The 22,358-nt window shown below is 35.2% G+C and overlaps 1 protein-coding gene across 1 annotated transcript in view; it reads left to right on the forward strand.

Annotated features, from left to right (window-relative positions):
* Positions 1-22,358, forward strand: part of ARHGAP32 (Rho GTPase activating protein 32) — a 193,990-nt gene that overhangs the window by 159,608 nt on the left and 12,024 nt on the right. Inside the window, exons 12-18 of the mRNA XM_080817526.1 lie at positions 3,074-3,223; positions 8,799-8,901; positions 9,627-9,771; positions 10,202-10,284; positions 16,696-16,803; positions 17,089-17,234; positions 17,822-18,017. Coding sequence (XP_080673652.1) covers positions 3,074-3,223; positions 8,799-8,901; positions 9,627-9,771; positions 10,202-10,284; positions 16,696-16,803; positions 17,089-17,234; positions 17,822-18,017 — 931 coding nt within the window. The remainder of the gene's footprint in view (positions 1-3,073; positions 3,224-8,798; positions 8,902-9,626; positions 9,772-10,201; positions 10,285-16,695; positions 16,804-17,088; positions 17,235-17,821; positions 18,018-22,358) is intronic.

A 22,358-nucleotide genomic window follows, 5' to 3' on the forward strand; every position in this document is an offset into this window, starting at 1 on the left:
GGAATCGAGCCAGGATCATAGTTGACTCATCCAGTTCCCTGTTAATGCACATTTGAGTTTCTAATACACAAATTGGGTTATTTTCAAAGTAACTTTTCTAAAACATTTAAACTGTTCAGTGTGTTCTCACTGCCGGCAATCCAGACTCTATACAAAAGCCTCTAGTACCTGGGCTTTGTGTACCTCTTCAACCTCATTTCATACCACTGTCTTCCTCTCCCACTGTTCTCGGTGCCTTACAGATCCGATGTGACTTCTTCCTACCTTCCTCCCCTGACCTGACCAGCCCATCCAGTATAGTTTCTTTCGCCTTGCCATTATTCCTTCACTCTGTTTCCTTTCAAGCTGTTAAAAGCAATCTGAAATGACCTGGTTGCCTTCATTTAGGCAGTATCACATAGAGCTTGGGTTTTGAGCCAGGCCTCCTGATCTTGAATCCTAGTTATATGACCTTTGACTGTTACTTAGCACTCTGAGACTGTGCCTTAGTTTCCTCATCTGAAAAAGGGGATAATAATAGTAGTTTCCTTACAGGGCTCTATGAGAAAGGAATGGTCAGTAAATAAAAACACTTGTGTAGTTGCTAGCACTTCCTAAGTATAAAATAAATGCTGGCTATGTTGATATTTTTAGTTAGTTGTTCGTTGTCTTTCTCCCCTCAGTAAGCTATGTGACAGCAAGGAGCTTGCCTGAGTTGTTCCCCACTATAATCTCAGGACTTGGAACATTTCCTAAGAAATAGTAGGCACTTTCATATTTGTTGCTGAATGAATAATACTTGAAGTTCAATTCCTGTTCCTATGAAACATTCTTGAAGATTGGAGACCAAAAGAATGCTCTCTCATACACATCATATGCAGTTGTCAAAACTCAGATTTTCATCAAATTTGTCATAAAAGGACGAATGCCTACTATTAACATGTATCTTGGAAATTCTGGCCAATTATTAAAATCTGAAACAAAAATAAAAACTTACTCCTATCAGAAAAAGGACAGAATTACCGAATTTGCTTTGATGGAATTATATATCCATGAAATCCAGAAGGATCAACAAAAAATCCTCTTAAAATTGTTGAGAGTTTAGTAAATGATCAGATTTGAACTATAGATAAAGAAATTATTTTTCAGTATACCAGTAATTACCAGTTAAAGCCATAATTGAAGAAAAGTACTGTTCTACAAGAGGAGCAACAAATGCAGACTACTTAGCAATATTCCTAACCAGAGGTTTTTGTGGAATGTATCTTTTCATAAGGAAAAATAGAAAACTTACTGAGTGGTAAGAGGTTTAGAAAAATGACACACCCTGTTTCCAGATGATAACATTGAATATTATAGAAACTAAAATTCTTTCAAATTATATCACTATAATGTTAATATATTAAAAATGTTCAGTTATTAGAAAAAACCAAACTCATTTATACTTTTTAATAAATCTTATCAAAATTATTTTAAAGTTTATGTAGAAAATGTTTGAGAATAAACAGAAATGGTTTGATGGCCACTCTTTAACAAAGATGCTTATTAACACATTATCTGCTATCAACTAGGGGAGTACAATACTCCTACAAATCCAGTGACTTTTAATATAGTAATATTATGTGTGAAATACTTCTGAAGTTACCCAAGTGTGCTGTAAATGTCTCACTAGCAGGAGAGTGCATGGTTTACATTTACAACAAGGAATCTTAGATACAAGAGAGGTTGTAATTTGCCCAGAGTTTCAGGGCTTGTCAGTAGATACAGCATCAAAATTATTCTGACAGTTCTAAGTAAATTTTAAATAATGAATGTAGAAAAAATAAATTCCCTATTTAATCTGTGTAGGGTCTATGATGACTACCTTGTTACAGTTTGCCTAGGATTTCCTGGTTTTAACACTGAAAATCTTATGTTCTAGGAAATATGGGCAACTCATTATGGTTGATCACCCTCATACGGTTCATAGAAAAGATGCTTATATCTGTAAATATTTTTTCTCATAAAATGGAAAGATATGGAAGGCAAATGGCTGATCTGATCCATAAAACCCATCAAAGGCCATTTTGGAGTTCCCCAGGCCACATGTTCTTTCGATACGCAGAATTCCTACAGGAGGCTTCATCAGTTCAGGGGACTTAAGATTTGGGGTCACTCAAGGATCTTTACATAGTAGGATTCAGTAAGACTCCCAGTAATCGTCGGCAGAGTGAGTAGGAGGACTGAGGTCACTCTCACAACTAATCTCTGAGCTTATACTAGTTGTTATATGTTGACTTTTAGAGTAATTTTTCCTTTAGGCTGCACTTTTCAGAAGTCATTTTTTCCGGGGATTTGTTTGTTTTCAATTTTTTTGCTGTTGTCTTTCTCAATATATGGATCAGTAGGTATATTTTACTGCATAATAATGTACTTATTTCTTGCCTTTATCTAAGAGGAATTAAGATGACATATTAGTATGTTATAGAAGTATGTTAATAGACTATCTGATGTTTTTTATATTGTATATGTGTTTTATATAGCTATTAGTTTGACAAGTGTGTTCTATATCTTAATGGGATTGTCCTCTTTATAAAACAAGAAAGAGGGATTTGTTTCTTTTTTCAGTTTTTTTTCCAGTTAACAAAAACTTTAAAAATTCTAACCACCACGTAAAATATTTTAGAAATTTACTAAAAATGTAAACCACATTTACACCATTTTAGGTCTTACCTATTATAAAGATTTCCAAAGGAATATAGTAGAGTAAAACTCAAGTCCCATTCATAATCCTGTAGCGTCCTTGGGTATGCATTGGGAAGATGGCTGGTTTACCAGTCTTGATTTATAGATCACAGATGATATTACTTAAATTTGCTGACAGTCTCATCAAGTAGGATCTCAAGTTGGTGAGAAGAAGGCATAAAATTCTGATGTTATTTATAGAGCAACTGTTCTTAAACCTCTGCTGAAATTTTCCTGAAGAATATAAAGTGTTCTTGTAATAGTTTGTTTTGCAGTCAGCCTGTTGAGATCTCTGTTGTTTTTTCACAGTAGGTAAAAATGTAACTTCTTGCCACAACTAAGGTATTCCCTCTTTGTTATTATTTTTTAGTGTCTAAAAAGCACGGCAAGCTCATTACTTTCTTACGCACATTCATGAAGTCTCGTCCAACAAAACAGAAGCTGAAGCAGCGGGGGATTTTGAAAGAGAGGGTGTTTGGTTGCGACCTGGGGGAGCACCTTCTGAATTCAGGTTTTGAAGGTAAAAATAAAATTTATAATCTCATAATTTAAGATTCAACCTCTCCATATCAATTCTCTAGAATCCATTTTGAAGCAGATTTTGCAAGCAATATCTATTCCATTTAAGCTCAGCTGCACGGTATCGAACTTTCCACTTATCATTTGAGTTCTGAGATAACAGAATAAAGAAGGTTTAAGAATGCACTTTAGCATCAGAGATGCTCGTGGTCTGCAGGATGAGTAAGACTTTCCTGCAAAGGAACTATTAGAGTTCCTTATGTTTTTATCTGTCCAGATAGCTTTCTCAGGCAATTTGCCTCGCACATTTTATTATAAATTGTTTAAATTCTATTTTGGAAAAAAAGTCAAAAGTTTGAGACTATAAAATACCAAGACCAGTCTCCCAATTTTTGTTGCTAAAAATTTAAATTTCTCTATAAATTAAACTCTGATTCAAGAATTCAGTGGTTGGATAAATGGATGGAGGGGTTGAATGGATAGGAAGAAAGGAAGAAGTTAAAATATAATACATCATATTTTAAAGTCTAAGTGCAAACAGAATAAGCACAAGGAAGAACGGTATATTTATATAGTATATACATAGTTGTGAAGAGAAAGGAGATATAAATATGGATAGCTGGATAGAATAATTATATAATGTGTATAATCCTTCTTTCTTATATTTATTCTGTTTTAGTTTGGACTTTAAAATAGTATCCTTATTCTATATAAAATTGATTTTGTACCAGATTTTTCTAAGATGAAAGCTCCTTTCAGAGTACTGCTTTGCTAAGTGACTCATTCTTTGAATTGTATTCCTAATGAATAATTAACTTTATAGAGGATTATCCTGTTAACGCTTTATAAACTTTTGAGCACCACCCTGCAGGAGCAGGTGACAAGCCTGACCTGTTTCTTCCACACAAAGTGTTATAAGAAATCATGTAGGAACCTGACAAGGCATTTAAAAAAAATTCTTTAAGTGATCTCCGATGCCAGGATTACTCAGAATGATCTTACAATATTTCAGCTACCACAAACCATAATGTTTATAATTGAGTTGCTTAAAGATTATATCACAGTTATCTAAAGAACTGATTTTTTTAAAAAAATCTTGTCACATAGTACTTTTTTGTAGATAATGTGTCATTTACCTAGGCATCCTTAATTATAGAGTTAAATGTTTTTTGTTATCTTAGTTTCTTTTTTCTTTTGTATCTCTTTTTCATTTTTATTTCTTTTGTATCTAATTTTGTTCAGCCTTGCTTGGATGTGATATTAATATGAGGGAGTGCTTTCTCGTTTGTTCTGCCATGCTCTTTAGCTTTCACACATCAACTCAGCAAGTTTTAGTTGTACTTAGAAGTTTCGGGGTGTTTCCATTATTAGTATGATAGGAGAAGACAGATGCCAGTATCTCATTTCTTTCTGAAAAATAATAGACTTAATAACGACAGTGTTCATGCATTCCCTAACTATGATACCTTTATTCTAGTGGAGCAAAGAGTTTTCAGATATCATTTATTTTTTTATAGGACTTGTTTTATTTGTTGCACAATTTGAAACCAAATTTCCTTAAAATGAGATTTGAAATGAAATTGTAAAAAAGTAAGAACTTTGTAGGAAGCTTGGTTCTCTAAAAAACAAAATAAAACAAAAAAACCCTTAGAGTTGGTACAAAATACGAAATAAGAAAATTTAAAAGCTCAAGGTGAGGAAACGCTTTTGCCTGAACATATTTCTGTGTTTGAGCAAGTGGTTTTTTAAGAAAACTACTATAAATATACAGAAAAAAATTTTAAAGATTTTATTCATTTATTAGAGAAGAACACAAGCAAGGAGGAGAGGCAGAGGGAAAGGGAGAAGCAGACTCCCCGCTGAACAAGGAGCCTGACACTGGGCTCCATCCCAGGACCCTGGGATCCTGACCCGAGCTGAAGGCAGACTCTTAACTGACTGAGCTTCCAAGGTGCCTGTAAATACACAGAAATTTTATAATCAGAGCACACGGGGCCTTGGGGGTAGACAAGGCCCAAATAACCCTGAAATTAATCCTTTAGCTAATCATATTTTCCTAACCAAAAATCATAATGCACATTCTAACAGCTAATACTGTTCCAATGTACTCCTGGCCCAGAAGCCACCAACCTGACTGGAAGTCGACTCTTTCATCCTCTGTATCACAGAATGTATGCGTGATATGTGGCAGGGATATCATGAAGGGATTAATAAATGACTGATGAACGAGTGAGTGAGTGAATAAATGGATGAGAAAAGGGCAGAAATGAAACTGCAACTGTCAAGAAAAACCAAAGACCAGTTTGTGTCCTACTTAATCACATACTTCTCATAGCCATGATTCTAATCTTAAGGGTCATCAGTTTCAACTTCGACGTGTGCTTATATTGCCATGATGATATAAATACTAAATAAAAGGGGATCCAACATGTATTCTAGGAGAGCGTGGGGATAATTATTAAAGTCCTATCATCTTTCAGAAGAACCAGTCTGGAGGTTTCAAGCTGTGTTTTGACTGGGCCATTGTTTACTATGCACTTGCCTGGTTTGTTAGATGGTTTGGAAGGAAACGATGGCTAATAGGATGCCTTTCTAACTAGGATGTCTTCTAATACTGTATTGGGTTCCCATATTGCTTTCTTATATGTTAGTGAAAAGAGAAACCAAATCTTTTCTTTTTATCTGCTGATACTGTTCGTCGGTTTCTACACTTTTCTTTAGAATGAAAGTTTGTGCTTTTCTCTTTCATTTTGCTACCCATTTTAAATAACTGTCTCATTTGTCTCTCTAAGAATTCTAAGTAATAGCGTTGTTCAGTTGGGTAATTTTATTTATGAAGGCCCGTTATATGATTAGTGGACATTCAGTCTTTTTACCTAGGGAACATGAAATGTAAAGAAACAATTCAGGTGTTTTCTATGACGTATTGTGTTTGCAGAACCTTAGCCATATTATCAGGGAAAGACTTCCAATTCCCTGTATTTTTGAAGTTTGTCTACCTGTTTGGGAGACGATAAGCAGGTATGAATTTAATTTCACATGTTTGTGAGAGCCCCAAGAAAATAATCTATACTTTTTAATGGATGGTAGCTTATTTTTGTGAAGATTATGTAATGTATACTAGGAGAGCCTGATAATACAAAAAGAAAACCCTGTATTCTGAAGGGCTTTATGTAGCAGGGTGAGTTAGCATGCTAATTTGGAGCATACAGAATGAGAAGTATCTTTTAAGAAAAAAATTAAAGCTCTGTGTGCCTTTCTTTCTTTGTGTCATTATGTTAGTTACCCCAGTAGTCTCTAAATATATTTGCTTCGAAGTAGGTGATAGAAATTTTCCAGGTTCCAATTCATTTTATTTTACTTATAGTTTGTAAGGATAGAAACGTAAGGCACTGAGGTTATCATTGATGGAACAGTATTAGAAGCAGGACTCAAGTTCATGAAGATATTTTATATTTTACATAACAGTTTGACATAGAGATTGCTCATAATATCAAAATGAGTCCAGAAAACATACTTGGCAACTCTGCCTGCCCTTCATCTCCACCACCTAAACTCAGTGCCTTTCTTGTTACTAAAACTCTTGGACATCTTTAGAGGTAGAAAGCACACAGTTGAAAATGAGTACAGTTTCTCACGAAAACTAAGATTTCCCTACTCTGCTGACTTGGTCCTATAACTTTGTAGGGTTCACAAAGGCACTTATAAATTAATTCATTTGTTAATTTTGTACATTGTTTCAAGACATGCTCCTGGATTTTGAATACACAAAGATGGATGAAGCATGGTTTTGCTCCTTAAAAGCATGACAAATAAAGAGTAATAGTTGGATAAACAAGCAAGTAATATTTCAAAATAAATAGTTCTTTGGGTTTCTAGAACGTAGTGCAGCTCCGTCTTCTTGGGGATATTCACAGAAGGCTTGTTTAAGAGGTCCAGTTCTTTGAGGTTTTCAACAACAGCCAAGTGTTTTTTATAAGAAGGTGATAGTAGGAAGAGAGACCAAGGAGAGGAAATTGTTTTCCTTTACCAGGAAATTGAGAGACTTATAAAATGGTTTGTATGGCAAAAGATGAGACTTCAGTTGCCCTAGAGCCCTAGAGCTGTGAAATACGGAAATATGGTAACAATAAATAAATGCAACTGTGACGGACCTTATACTTTAGGCAGTATTTTGCCATGGTTAAAAATCAGCTTTCTCCTTGGACTGCTTGAGTTAGAATCTCATTTCTGCCATTGTTTCCTGCTTGCCCTTAGGTAAAGATTCAGTTTCCTCTCTATATGATGGGGATAATGATAGAGCTTTCTTTTCCTGTGAATTTCTGTGATAATTAAATGGGAGCATCTATTGTAAAAAAAATTAGCTTGGCACATATTACATGCTCAGTATTTTCAAAGCTAGGGAGTATACATTTTAAATGTAAATTGTAGGATCTGACAGAATTTAAAAGGTAGAATGCCAAAAGAACAGCAAAAGGCAGGAGAACCAAGAAAAAGTCTGTTATAATAATAAAGTGGTGTTTTACGTGATAACTAAAATACATTAGTTAAAATTAACTTACTAAAATATCTGAATTGCTTCATTTCCCAATCTGAATGCTTCATCCCTTGTGTAGTAGTTTTCTGTAGACCAAATAATGCTCTCCAAACCTTCTTTCCAGGGATTTTAGCTAACACTCCCAAATGGAGATAGTAATTAAATCCCGTAAATTCATCATTCTGCATTGTGAGACAAAGTTCAGATTTCAGCTCCTGTATAGTTTTGAATGATTATAAAAAATTCTTAATTTTATACCTCAAACAGTCTTTTCTAGATCATAGGCCCTGAACAGCTGTCCATTTGTGTCAGGTACCCAGTGAGGTGACCAGAGAGAGGACCCTTCTTTTCTTTCTACTTATTGATGAGCTGATAATATTTAATGTAAAGCAATTTTGATGTAAGGAGAGGCAGGAAATCAAAAGATTCCTTCTACTTGAAGTTGCTTTGACCTTTGCCTTATGTCAGTGTTTGGTTTATTGGATAACATTTGAAATTAGCATTAGCTATGAAAAGATGAAAGAAACTTTTCAAAGTGAGAAATTGGAGCACTTCTAGGCAATTATCATGTTGAAATAAGCATTAACTTTGTACATCCATTTTCTGTGTATGAAATTCAGCTGAACAGCTATATATATATATATATATATATATATATATATATTTTTTTTTTTTTTTTTTTTTTTAAAGTCTGGCATCGTTTAGGACAGAACAGTTCATCTTAGTGCTGTAACATGACCTAAACAAGACTGCTGCAGAAGACCTTCGAGAGATTATCCTAGTAACACAGATTCTTTCACTCACCTAAATGTAATGGGAGAGAGCCCGTCTTGATATTCAGGAACCAGTTGTCTAGTTTAGATGTGAAGATAAGTAAATATGTCCTCATCACTTTTTGTAGTAGGTTCATCTCTGCCCCTTCTAATTTTAATTTACAGATTTTGTTTTGCTTGGGAACACTAAGACGTTCTCATTTTTTTGTGACTTGTTGAGATGGGATACTCCTGGTGTAATCCATGTCTTTAAAAATTCTCTTCAGTGCCCCAGGTTCTTCAGAGCTGCACAGCATTCATCGAGAGGTATGGCATTGTGGATGGAATATATCGTCTCTCTGGCGTTGCCTCTAATATCCAGAGACTACGGTAAAACCTCATTTGGCATTTTCTTTTTCATTCCTACTGTGATTTATTAAAATGAAATGATTTTAAAAAATCAGTCACATTGATGACCATAATTTTCAGTAATACAGTTTAGGTAAAGTAGGAAATCATATCCATAGTGTTCTCTGTAAATGTTTTCCTGGATCCCGTTTCTCATCTGTTATATTTGAAAACCATGTCCCCTTAACGCCTTCCATACTTGTATTTTGCCTCACTGCAGTATTTGAAGATTTACTAAATTTTGAAGTTTGAATCCATGAAGACCATGAGAAATGAAAATTTACCCTGTAATAAATTATTCCTTAGTTCTTAGTTAAAATCAACAAGTGAAGCATTCCGTTGAACCACCCTGGTAACCCATGAATAAATCTCACTTGATCAGGGTGAATGACTTTTAATTTTAATTTTGGCTATTCAAACCATTAGAAATTAGGAATTGTGTTTTCAGTTTTCAGATCTGTGTTAAGAGCTGCTTATCTATATGCATTTCAGAGATTGTTATCTATTTTAATTTGAGAGCTGTACCCATAATTCGTACTTAGAAAAATACGTGTCTTATGACCAGACATCCACTTACTGCTGAAGTCCAAATAGAATTTATGTAAAATATAATCGTTTGAATAAAACTTTAACTTTGCTTTCTGTTTTAAGCCCTATATTTGCTTTTTCTTCAATAAAATAATTTTGTTTTGTCTCTCATCTGTTAGCCATGAATTTGACTCTGAACATGTTCCCGACCTGACAAAAGAACCATATGTTCAGGACATCCATTCTGTGGGCTCCCTCTGTAAGCTGTATTTTCGAGAGCTCCCAAATCCTCTGCTCACCTACCAGCTGTATGAGAAATTTTCTGTGAGTAAAGTCACTTTTAATCAAATTCTCTTTGGAGTTTCGCTCTGATGATTTTATTCAAAGTGTATAAGGGTGGTTTACATGAGTAAGAAATAGTTCTGTGACTAAAATATGTCCTTTAAAGAAAACAAAAAAGTAGTTATCACTAGCTAGTCCATAGTCTTCAATGTTTTCACATTTTCTTTCTTTTAGTTTCTAACTTTGATCCACTAATCTTATCACTTAATATTGGTTACCATAAAGTTTTAAAAAGTTATCTTTTAATAGATTTCAATGTCCACATAGTATGGAAACAAAGTTTACTTTCTCGATACCCTGTGTTTCCTTGTCGTTCAGCATCAAAGAGTAGAGTGAAACTGAATTCTAAGTGAAGAACTTTCATTTTTACCAACAAAGACTACTGGTTTATTATACATTGTGATTGTTGCAGGATGCTGTTTCAGCAGCAACAGATGAAGAAAGGCTGATAAAAATTCATGATGTCATCCAGCAGCTCCCCCCTCCACACTACAGGTAAATCACGTGTTCTAAGATATCACCCAAAGGTACAAGTCAATTGATGCGAAGAGTGGTTATTTCCTTTGGGTTTTTAACTATTTAAATTTCCGTGGAGTTCTATATAAATTTCCATTTGTTCAAACATTACGTTTATTTGTCATTGTATCCCAAGGCCTGGCGTAGTGCTTGGCATCTGATAGGCACTTAATAAATGTCGAATTAATGAATGAATAAATGAACAAATGGATAGTTGACTGAACCTGATTTTGTTGTTTTCTTTGTCTTTTGAGTCACTGAGAAATATTGGGGTGTGTGATCACAAGCGTGAATATTTGACTTGTGATTGCTTGAGTCCAAAATATAGACACAGTACTGGATTCCTGTTTACTGGATTCCTTTTTTCCAGTCCTCTTGTCTTTTTCAAAAGATGTCTAAACTACATAGAACCACAGCCTCTAATAAGTGTCTCAGAATATCTTCCTCAGGAGACTCTCAGATGATCAACAGACCTATTTTTTGGGTGTTTTGTAGGTTTTGTTCTTATTCATTGGTTTTGTTGTTGCTGCTTTTTTTTTTTTTAAGATTTTATTTATTTATTTGACAGACAGAGATCACAAGTAGGCAGAGGCAGGCAGAGAGAGAGAGGGAAGCAGGCTCCCTGCTGAGCAGAGAGCCTTATGCGGGACTTGATCCCAGGACCCTGGGATCATGACCTGAGCCAAAGGCAGAGACTTTAACCCAGTGAGCCACCCAGGCGCCCCATGTTGTTGCTACTTTTTAAGACTTAGTTTAATTTGTATATTAGTTTGGACTCTCACAAATATTTTTGCTCATATCTGAAAAGACCAGAATAAAATTGAAGATGACTGCCGTTTAGTGAGAGAAAGAAAAGAGTACAAACCATAAATGATGATATGCAAAAGATGATATGCAAAAGGCAAAGGTAAAATTTTAAAATTTCAGTTACTGACAGAAAATTAAATGCAGTAGATGTTTTAGTAATACACAAATTAAATAATTTAGTGCTTTCTTTTTCAAAATGACATAGTTCATATATATATATTTTAAAACTCAGTGCTAAATTTGGCACTAAATCAACACTAAAATTTTTTTTAATTTAGTTAAGTAATCTCTACACCCAACATGAGGCTCGAACTCATAATCCTGGGATCAAGAGTCACACTCTTCTGACTGAGCCAGCCACATACCCCTAAAATTTTTAATCAACATTAAAGATCAGCACTTTTTTTTTAAGTCCACACTATAGCTGTAAATCATGATGATCAAGAGCCAAAAGGTAACTTACCGTTGACTCCTTGTGCCATTAATGTGTGTCTTAAGAGAAATGTGAGGAAATTAAAGAAGTTCTTAAGGACCCACTGAAGAGTGAAAAAAGTACAACACAAAAGAGCTTTTGTGAAGGAAGCTCAAGAAATTCAGATCTTCAGATATTCAGTCCTGAAAAAGAAGGTTTGAGGAGACAAATGTGATAATACACAGTTATTAAACAATATTTTAAGGAGGAAAAGGACTTTTTAAGTTACCAGAAAAAGAAACCTACTGCAGTATAATGAATATTAGCTTTGATACATCTGACTTTGAATTTGCAACTTCATCACTTCCTTCATACCTCTCCAAGCATTGATCTCTGTATCTGTGAAAAGAATACTAATAATACCTTCTTAAGAGGACTTTTTTTATGTTAAAATGTGTGAATAAGTCTGGTCCTTAATATTTTTTGTAATACAAAGCATAGCAAGACAGATGATTAGAATTAAGCCAAGACTTCTTGACTTGGTAGTTTTAATAGGAGGTACCATGTAAATATGTCTTTTTTCTCTAAATTAAGAAAAAAAAAGACCAATATAACATATACGTACATAGTTTTAAAAAGTCAAATGGTCTACATTGTTGCCAGTGAAAAATGGCAGTTTCCTGCCTCAGAGCTCCCCTTTCTGATTTCTCCTTAGCTTCTGTTTCTGAATAACATGCTTATGTTTTTATTTCTTGATTTTTCATTTTTAGATGTTATTTTTACCTTCCTTTTAAGTAAATGAAATTTAGCTTTCTTTACCCACCCGCCCTAATACCGCACAGACACGTTTCCCCTTCTCTTGTCTTAATAGTCTGGTCTTGTCAACACTTGGAGTTAAATCCGTATTCACTGTCTGTGTTGTAATAACTTTGTTAACTGTTATTTACAAGTACACTTAATATATACTAGACTTCTATTTCCTTTCCAGGTTAACTTTGTATGTGTTTGTGGAGCAGTTGCCCATTTTTGGTTTGCTAAGTTTCTGTTCATCACTAATTTATCCCTGAAACTCTCTCACAGGACTATATATGTTCTCCCAGAACTTTGTGTGTGTGTGTGTGTCCCATGGAAACATCCCTCCTGGAGCCTTTTGTCCCACTACTCAGTCCGTCAGTCCAGGCTGATTGCTCTCTAGATCTACAACACCTTCAACTCTTCCCCCTCATTTTGGAAGTTCTCTTCATTGCCTCCTGCATGAGTTGGATCCTTCTTTTTGGGTGCCCTTGTCTGTCCTCCCTGCTGTGTAGTAGACATCTTCAGTAGCTTTCTGAGGAGAGCTATAAGGGAAGTAAATGTTTTAAGACATTGATATGAATATGCTCTTATTCAACTCTTGCATTTGATTGATAACTATGGAATTTTAGTCTGTAAATAATTTTTCCCATAATTTTGGTAGTATTACACCACTGTCATCTAAGCAGATATGCAGCAGTGATATCTGATTCTAGTCTGCCAGTTCTTAATATGACACATTTTGTTTTGTCTGTATCCTTTCTGAATGCTTTTACACTTAGAACATACCTGTGTTCAGTTTTCACATTGACTTGTCTTGGAGTGGGTTCTTTTTCTTTCTTTGCTGGGGGCACTTGTTGGGGCTTTTCCATCAGGGAACTTCCAGACATTTTACTTGTTATTATTTCCTCCATAGTTCTCATGGCAACTTAAACCCCAACCCTTTTCTCTATTCTCTTTCTAGATTTACTATAGTTCTTGAACCAGTTCTTTCATTTCTTACCTTCTCTTTGTCAGTGTCCATGTACAGATTTCCTCCAGGCCATTTCTTTTTTTTTTAAAGATTTTATTTATTTATTTGACAGAGAGAGAAATCACAAGTAGAGAGGCAGGCAGAGACAGAGGGGGAAGCAGGCTCCCCACTGAGCAGAGGGCCCGATGCGGGGCTCGATCCCAGGACCTTAAGATCATGACCTGAGCCAAAGGCAGAGGCTTAACCCACTGAGCCACCCAGGCGCCCCCAGGCCATTTCTTGATTTAAAAGAAAATGATTTCCAAGAACTCCCATTCTTATTCTTCTGAATGCTCCTACTTTATAGCACCCTTCTCTTACCTCATGGATATAATCTGTTCTCTCTATGAGAATATTACTGGTAATTGTAGGTTTTGTTTTAAATTGTTTTCTGCTTATCATAGAATTTGTTCCTTCCTCATTTGGCGGCTCACCTTTATCAAGACTGCAAAATATTCAACAGATTTCATGGAAGTGAGAAATAAAAATTCTTTTTTTAAAAGTCATATTTTATAAGTGCAATAGCATTTAACTTCATTGTGAATTAAAATAATCTTGCATACATAGATTAACACTTAAAATTGGCTTTAGGTAAGCTTAAAATTTAAATCATATTTAGTCAAAATGGTTTCAGGAGAGAAACCTATAGGCAAAACAACTTATAGTGTCTTAGACACCAATCAGGACATTTTACAGAGGGAATCAAGACTATTAGTTAATATTGTGGGTGAATTAAGAGAACTTCAGCGAGATATATATGGAGAGTGTGTAAATGCATGTGCGTGTGTATGTGTGTGTATATGTAATAGAGAGTATGTATGTGTATATATCTTGTCTGTATATGTTTCTCATATGGTAAAGTACGCACGTCTCCTATGTATTTTATATTTTATATAAATAAATCTCCCAACATATGTTTTATTTATATCTCTTTTCCCCTGTTGTGTAGTACATTTATGTTACCTACTATATATAATGTCTGTGTATTATAGGTATTATAATGTAGGGACTTTGGAGCCAAATTATCTGTATAAGCTGTGTGATCTTGTTACCTTGGGCAAGTCCCTTTGCCTCTTAGGCTCAGTTTCATTGTTTTTAAAATAGAGATTACTGGTACTTTTCTGTTAGGATTATTATGAATATTAAAAGAATACCACTTAGAACAAGGCCTGTTCTATAAGTGCTTTTCATATGAGTTAATCAGCCCCTTTTACTATTGTTATGTATATCTATGCATTTACTTTTTTGTTTTATCTATAATGTGAATGTATAAATGTCTGGGTGTATATATACTTACATACATATATATCTCCTATAGAAGCAAGAAAATATTATTTTTAATCATGTCTAAATATAGTATTGATAGCATTTAACTTCATTATGAATTAAAATAACCTTGCATAAACATTGGCTTTCAGAAAGCCAATGTCTTTGTCCGTTCATCCACTGATGGACACTCGGGCTGCTTCCGTAGTTTGGCTATGGTAAATGATGCTGTAATAAACATAGGGGTGCATGTATCCCTTTGAATTAGTGCTTTTGTATTTTGGGGTAAATAGCCAGTAGTTTCATTATTGGACTGTAGGGTAGCTCTATTTTTAACTTTTTGAGGAACCTCCATACTGCTTTCCACAGTGGCTGCACCAGCTTGTATTCTGTGGTGGGTTATTTTTCTCTCTCAGTTCTGAACATTACTCTGAGGACCATCCATTTACATGAATCTTTTTGAAAATCTAGATTTTTTTTTTGAATGAAGACCTGAAAATTCAATTCTTAGAAGTCAAAAGGTACTAAAATTTTTTCCCCAATATACAGCAATTTCCAAATTGTATTCTATGAAGATTTTTGCAGCTTATACTCTGCTGAATATTAAAATGCTCATTTCATGGGACTCTGACTAAAATTCCCCATGAGCTTTTAAAAAACATTTTTACAAACAGATAATGTGAATAAAATGCTATCTTTGGTTGTTTTGATTTGCATTTCTTCTAAAACATATCTGAAGTACTTAAATATTTCCCTTCCTTCATCTGCCCCCCCACTCAAAATAATAAAATTTTACACGTTACCTAAACACATTTCTCAAGCTTCCCACCTTAACATTGTCTCCAGACCAGCCTCCCTTCTGTCTGTCTGTCTATCTGTCTTTTGTATCTGTGTGTGTGTAGGAGGGACCAAGAAGTACCGTCTGTACTGTAGAGCAGCTGCAGTAGATGATACTGAATGAGAGACTGGGGAGCCAAGCTGACCTTGATTTGAGACAGAATCTGAACACGCCTTGGCTTTATTCCTCCATAGTCTGGGAGGTGGTAGCACTGGGCAGGTCGGGCTGCTGTGGGAATTCGCTGCGATCCCTGCAGAAAGCCTCTTGCACAGTGCTGCTAGCTGCTGTCTGCTTTTTCTTCTCAGATTCACCATGGGCTCATATTGGTCTTTGAGGCTCATATGCTGACTGCAATTGAACTTTCATTACTGTTGCAAATAACTGTCTCAAATTTCTGTCCCCTATACATTGTCTTTAATAGTTTCATTCCCTGTGCAAGTAGGCGGGGACACTTGGAGAGATGTAGGAGCTGCTAGGTAATACCTCTGTGTGTTTATCTGATTTAACTTGGGTTTAAGCTGTTCGTCTATGCCTCTTTACCCTCTTCGTCTATGCCTCTTGCTTTCTTTCCAAAAATGTTCTGCCCTGTTACTTAATATCCACACCCCCGTATATGTGTATATGTATATATGTGTATATATATGTGTATATGTATGTATGTGTATATGTGTATATGTATGTGTATATATGTATATATAGTTGCTCAACTCTTCTCTCCCCTTGGTGCCCACTGCAATTTTTCTTTTAATGTTTTAGGCCTATGAAATACTGTTTCCTTTTATAAAAGAAAAGTTTAAATCCTCTTCTGTTAATGTAGCTGCTGCAAGTAGAATAACATAACTTCATGATATCATTTGTCTAGGAACTAGTTTTTGTGGAAGATTTACTTCACTGGTGTCTTTGAAACTAGATGTCTGACAGCCAGAAGCAAATATTTCTAAAGATTTTTAAAAACTAAGGCCGTTTTCTTGGAACCAGTCCTGTCAGAAGTGTTAATTTCTTACTGTGTCTACCTTAGATTTTTTTTCTTATACTCTGGAGTTGTGATTACTATATATAGAATATAGGATTCATAATATCCTCCTGACACTTCTGTGGCAATCATATTCAGACCTAAGAAGCAACAAAAAATTCTGTTGGAGTTTGTATGGTTTCCTTTTCTATTTTTCTATTGAAATCTTAAAAATTAATTAGTAGGGCTTTTATGCCCTATACCACTACATACTGTTTCTTTTCATTAATATGTTACATTGCATTTTCCAGAACGCTGGAGTTCCTGATGAGACACTTGTCTCTTCTAGCTGATTATTGTTCCATCACAAATATGCATGCAAAAAACCTAGCAATTGTTTGGGCTCCAAACCTGCTAAGGTAAGTTGCATTTGACTTAATGACCTTAAGTAGAACTAGTCATCTTAAATCAAAGTCTAATTTGTCAGTGTTCCTTGAGGACAGTTTTTAGAAGTAAAATTCATCTGCCATTTTTATGAGCATCTCCCTGAAAGAAGCACGTGGGGCTTAGCCAAAGTATTAAAGTATGCTTTCTTCCTCTGGTCTGTTTGAGGTTTACACGTTAAAAAAAAAAAAAAAAAAAGTAATGCCCTTTAAAGCTGCTGTCTTTGGGATTCTCTGATGGTAATGTTGGTTCTCCCACAGATCAAAACAGATAGAATCTGCCTGCTTCAGTGGAACAGCAGCTTTCATGGAAGTGAGAATTCAGTCTGTCGTGGTTGAATTCATCCTGAATCATGTCGACGTCCTCTTCAGTGGGAAAATCAGTGCCGTCATTCAGGACGGGGCAGGTATGGCTCATACAGATTTTGTTTATGAGGAACGGGGATAAACTTCCAAAGGCATGGAAAACTGCATTTCTCATCTCAGTTGAAGAAATCTGTCTTTGGTAGAAAGCAGGTAATTTATGTCCACTTCTCAAAATGCATGGTTTAACAGTTACTTTGTGGGTGTTCAGTATTAAATGAATACTGCATTAGCCCTATTATGATCTAAGTTTATGACACATTAAAAAATACCCTGTGCCACCTATTATTGATGCATATAAAGTTATATAATACGGAACAGTGAAAGAAAATTTTTTTTTTTCCAAATCTAAGATATCTGAGTGATACCAGGCCTTGCTTGGTATCTTTTAAGAAAGGAAAATAGTTATTACCTAAGGAATTTATATTTATATATGTGTCATTGTTAACATCCTGGTGTGTATCCTTCTTTTCCTCATCCATTATAAACCCCTGTTGTTTTTGCCATTTAAATAAAAGAGCAGAGATAGGTAGATAGATGGAGATTGATGTACATACACTAACACAGATTTATATTTTTTATCTATGCCAAAAATCTTGACTCTTCTCATCGCTTTTCTTTCTTTCCAAAGCTTCTCTCTCAAGACCCAAATCATTGCTGGTTTCCTCTCCGTCCACCAAGCTGCTAACATTGGAGGAAGCCCAGGCACGAACTCAAGCTCAGGTCAACTCTCCAATTGTGACTGAAAATAAATATATTGAAGTCGGAGAAGGACCTGCTGCACTTCAGGGAAAGTTTCATACCATAATTGAGTTCCCACTTGAAAGGTAAAATTCATTAAATCCTCTTCAGGGATATGATTTTCATAGTCAAGTGTTTTTTTCTTTTCTTTTTTTTTTTATAGTTGTGTTCTAATACTACTATATTGATTTTGGGCTAGTCCCAGAAAAACCCATACATTTGATTATAGGTAGTAACCCGTAGGGAATGATACAAATGATTTTCAAAAAGTATTACAGAAGCATATCATTTTTTTTAAAAATTTTATTTATTAATTTGACAGACAGAGATCACAAGTAGGCAGAGAGGCAGGCAGAGAGAGAGGAAGGGAAGCAGGCTCCCTGCTGAGCAGAGAGCCCGATGCAGGGCTCAATCCCAGGACCCCCGGATCATGACCTGAGCTGAGAGCAGAGGCTTAACCCACTGAGCCACCCAGGCACACCGCAGCATGTCATTTTTAAAGAAGGTGAAATTTATTATAGAGGGCAAATGGTTGGGAAAAATAATACACTTCCACTATATAGGATGTGCTTTTCTCTCTGAGATATGTTGTCTAGAAATTTATTTACAAGTAAACTGGGGGCATCTAGGTGGCTTATTTGGTTAAACATCTGACTTCAACTCAGGTCATGATCTCAGGGTCCTGGGATCAAGTCCTGTGTTAAGCTGCACACTCATCTGGGAGTCTGCTTGTCCTTCTACCCCTCCCCTGCTCATACTTTCTCTCTCTCTCTCTCTCTCTCTCTCACTCTCTCTCTCATCCAAAGAAAGAAAGAAACGGATTGGAATAACTTACTCAGGAAATAAAGAATGGATAGTGACTTGTTTGACATTGGCTCCATATTAAGTTTAGAATAGACCGATACTTCTTATAGTGCTATCTCCCAACCAGCATCAAGAGATGAATGAACACTATTCCTCTGTGTGTGTGTGTGTGTGTGTGTACCACGTCTTTATGCATTCATCTCTTTTTTTTTTTTTGAAGATTTTATTTATTTACTTGACAGAGATCACAAGCAGGCAGAGAGGCAGGCAGAGAGAGAAAGGGGAAGCAGGCTCACTGCGGAGCAGAGAGTCCAATGCGGGCCTCGATCCCAGGACCCTGGGATCATGACCTGAGCCGAAGGAGAGGCTTTAACCCACTGAGCCACCCAGGCACCCCTATGCATTCATCTCTTGATGGATACTTAGGTTGCTTCCATACCTTGGCTATTATAAATAATGCTGCAGTGAACATATACTTTTCAAATTAATGTTTTTGCCTTGTTTAGGTAAATACCCAGAAGTGGAACTACTGGATCATATCGTCGTTCTATTTTTAATGTTTTGAGGAACCTCCACGCTGTTTTCCCTAGTGGCTGCACCAATTCATATTCCCACCAGCAGCACACGAGGGTTCCCTTTTCTCCACTGCTTTACCAACACTTGTTATTTCTTCTCTCTTTCATTTTAGCCATTCTAACTGCTATGAGGTGGTATCTCATTATGGTTTTAATTTGCTTTTCCATGATGATGAGTGATGCTGAGCATCTTTTCATGTGTCTTTGGGCCATCTGGATGTCTTTTTTGAAAAAGTGTCTGTTATGGTCCTCTGCCTCAATCAGATTATCTTTTTGGTGTTGAATTGTGTGAGTTTTTATATATTTTGGATATTAATTCTTTATTGGATTTGTCTTTTGCAAATATCTTCTCCCATTCAGTAGGTTATCTTTTGTTTCATATATGGCTTTGTTGTGCAAGTTTTTGTTTGATGTGGTCTCAATTGCTTATTTTTGCTTTTCATGCCCTTCCCTGAGGGAACAGATTCAGAAGAATATTGCTACGGCCTATGTCTGAGAATTACTTCATATATTTTCTTTTAGGAGTTTTGTGGTTTCAGGCCTTACATTTAGGTCTTTATTCTGAGTTTATTTTGTGTATGGTATAAGAAAGTGGTTTAGATTCTGTGTTTTACATGTAGCTGTCCAGTTTCCCCAACACATTTGTTGAAGAAACTATCTTTTCCTTGTTGCATGTTCTTGCCACCTTTGTCTTAGATGAATTGACCTTAGAAGCATAAGTTTATTTCTGGGGCATCTTCTGTTCTGTTAAACTATGTTTCTTTTGGTGCCAGTACCATACAGTTTCATCTACAGCGTGGTTCGACATCTGGGAGTGTCATACCTCCATCTTTGTTCTTTCTCAAGATTGTTGTAGCTGTTCAGGGTATTTTTGGTTCCTTACAAAGTTTGGGATTTTTTTTTTCTAGTTCTGTGGAAAATACTGTTCATACTGTGATAGGGATTGCATTGAATCTGTAGATTGCTCTAGGTAGTATGGACATTTTAACAGTATTAATTCTTTCAATCATAAACATGGTGTATCTTTCCCTTTATATGTGTCATCTTTAATTTCTTTCACTAATGACTTACGGTTTCTAGGATACAGGTGTTTCATGCCCTTGGTAAATTTATTCCTAGATATTTTATTCTTTTTGATACAATTGTAAATGGGATTGTTTTCTTAATTTGTTTTTCTGCCAGTTGTGTTAGGGTAAAAAATGCAAAGTATTTCTGTATATTAATTTTGTGTCTGCAACTTACTGTATTCATTCATTAGTTCTACTAGTTTTTTGGTGAGATCTAGGATTTTCTATATATAGTGTCATGTTATCTACAAATAGTGACAGGTTTACTTCCTCTTTGCCAATTCGGATGCCTCCTATTTCTTTTTTCTTTTCTTTCTTTCTTTCTTTTTTTTTTTTTTTCTGATTGCTGTAGTTAGCACTTCAGTACTATGTTGAAAGAAGGTGGCAAGAGTGCATCCTTGTCTTGTTCTGATCTTAGAAGACAAGTTTTCACCCTTTTACCATTGACTGTGATGTTAGCTGTGTGTTTGCTATATATGGCCTTTATTATGATGAGGTATGTTCTCTCTCAACCCACTTTCTTGAGAGTTTTTATTGTGAACAGATGTTGAATTTTGTCAAATGCTTTTTCTCATCTGTTGAGATGTTTCTATGATTTTTATTCTTCCTTTTGTTAATGTTAATGTTAATGTTAATGACCATGTTGATTGATTTGCAAATATTGAACCATCCTCTCATCCCTGAAGTAAATCTCACTTGATCTTGGTAAATGATCCTTTTTCTTGGTAAATGATCCATTGAGTTCAATGTTGTTGAACTCAATTTGCTAATATTTTATTGAGGGTTTTGCTTCCATGGTCATCAGGAATATTGGTCTATAGTTTTCTTTGTTTTGTAGTATCTTCGTTTGATTTTAGTGTCAAGGTAATGCTGGCCTCGAAGAATAGATTTGGAAACATTCCTTCCTTATTTATTTTTCTGGACTAGTGTGAGAAGGATAGGTAGTAGGTATTTCTTGATTTTTTTGATCAAGGATTTATTCTTATAAATTTATTCTTCTAAATGGAGTGAAAGTCCCTTACTGTTGTATTACTGTCAATTTCTCCTTTTGGTGTCTGTAATATTTGCTTATAGGTGTTTCTTTATTGGATGCATAGCTGTTTACAGTTGTTATAGCATGTAGTTGGATTGGTTCTTTTTTATTACATAATACCCTCTTTGTCTCTTGTTATCTCTTGTTACTGTCTTTGTTTTAAAGTCTGTTTTGTCTGATGTAGGTGTTGCTATCCCAGCTTTTTTTTTTTTTTTTTTTTTGGCTTCCATTTGCATGGGATATCTTTTTCCATTTTTTCACTTTAAGTCTGTTTGTGTCTTAAATGTGAAGTGACTATCTTGTAGGTCATGTTGTTTTAGCCAGTCACCCTATGACATTTGATTGGAGCATTTAGTCTATTTACATTTAAAGCAGTTATTGGTAAGTATGTACTTATTGCCATTTTGTTGTTTCCTGGTTATTTATGTAGTTCTGTTTCTTTGTTCTTCTCTTGCTCTTTCTTCTTGTGATTTAATGACTTTCTTTAGTGTTATGCTTGGATTTTTTTCTCTTTTGTGTGTGTGTAGTTATTACAGGATTTTGGTTTGTAATCACTGTGAGGTTCATAAATAATATCCTATGTATATAGCAGTTTATATTGAGTTGATGGTCACTTAAGTTCAAATGTGTTCTAAAAACACTGTGTTTTTACTCTTTCCTCTCTGTTTTATGTATATGGCATCATATCTTACTTCTTTTTATTTGAGTCCCTAAAGTGAGTTTTAAGATATAGTTGATTTTACGTTTTTCTTTTAACCTTCATACTAGTTTTATTTATTTATTTTTTAAGATTTTATTTATTTATTTGAGAGCATGAAAGAGAGAGCATACAAGCAGGGGAGAGGCAGAGCAGGAGGGAGAAACAGACTCCCCACTGAGCAGGGGGCCTGATGTGGGACTCGATCCCAGGATTCTGGGATCATGACCTGAGCCAAAGGTAAATGATTA

The sequence above is a fragment of the Martes martes genome (assembly GCF_963455335.1).
Source record: "Martes martes genome assembly, chromosome: 10".
Taxonomy (NCBI): domain Eukaryota; kingdom Metazoa; phylum Chordata; class Mammalia; order Carnivora; family Mustelidae; genus Martes; species Martes martes.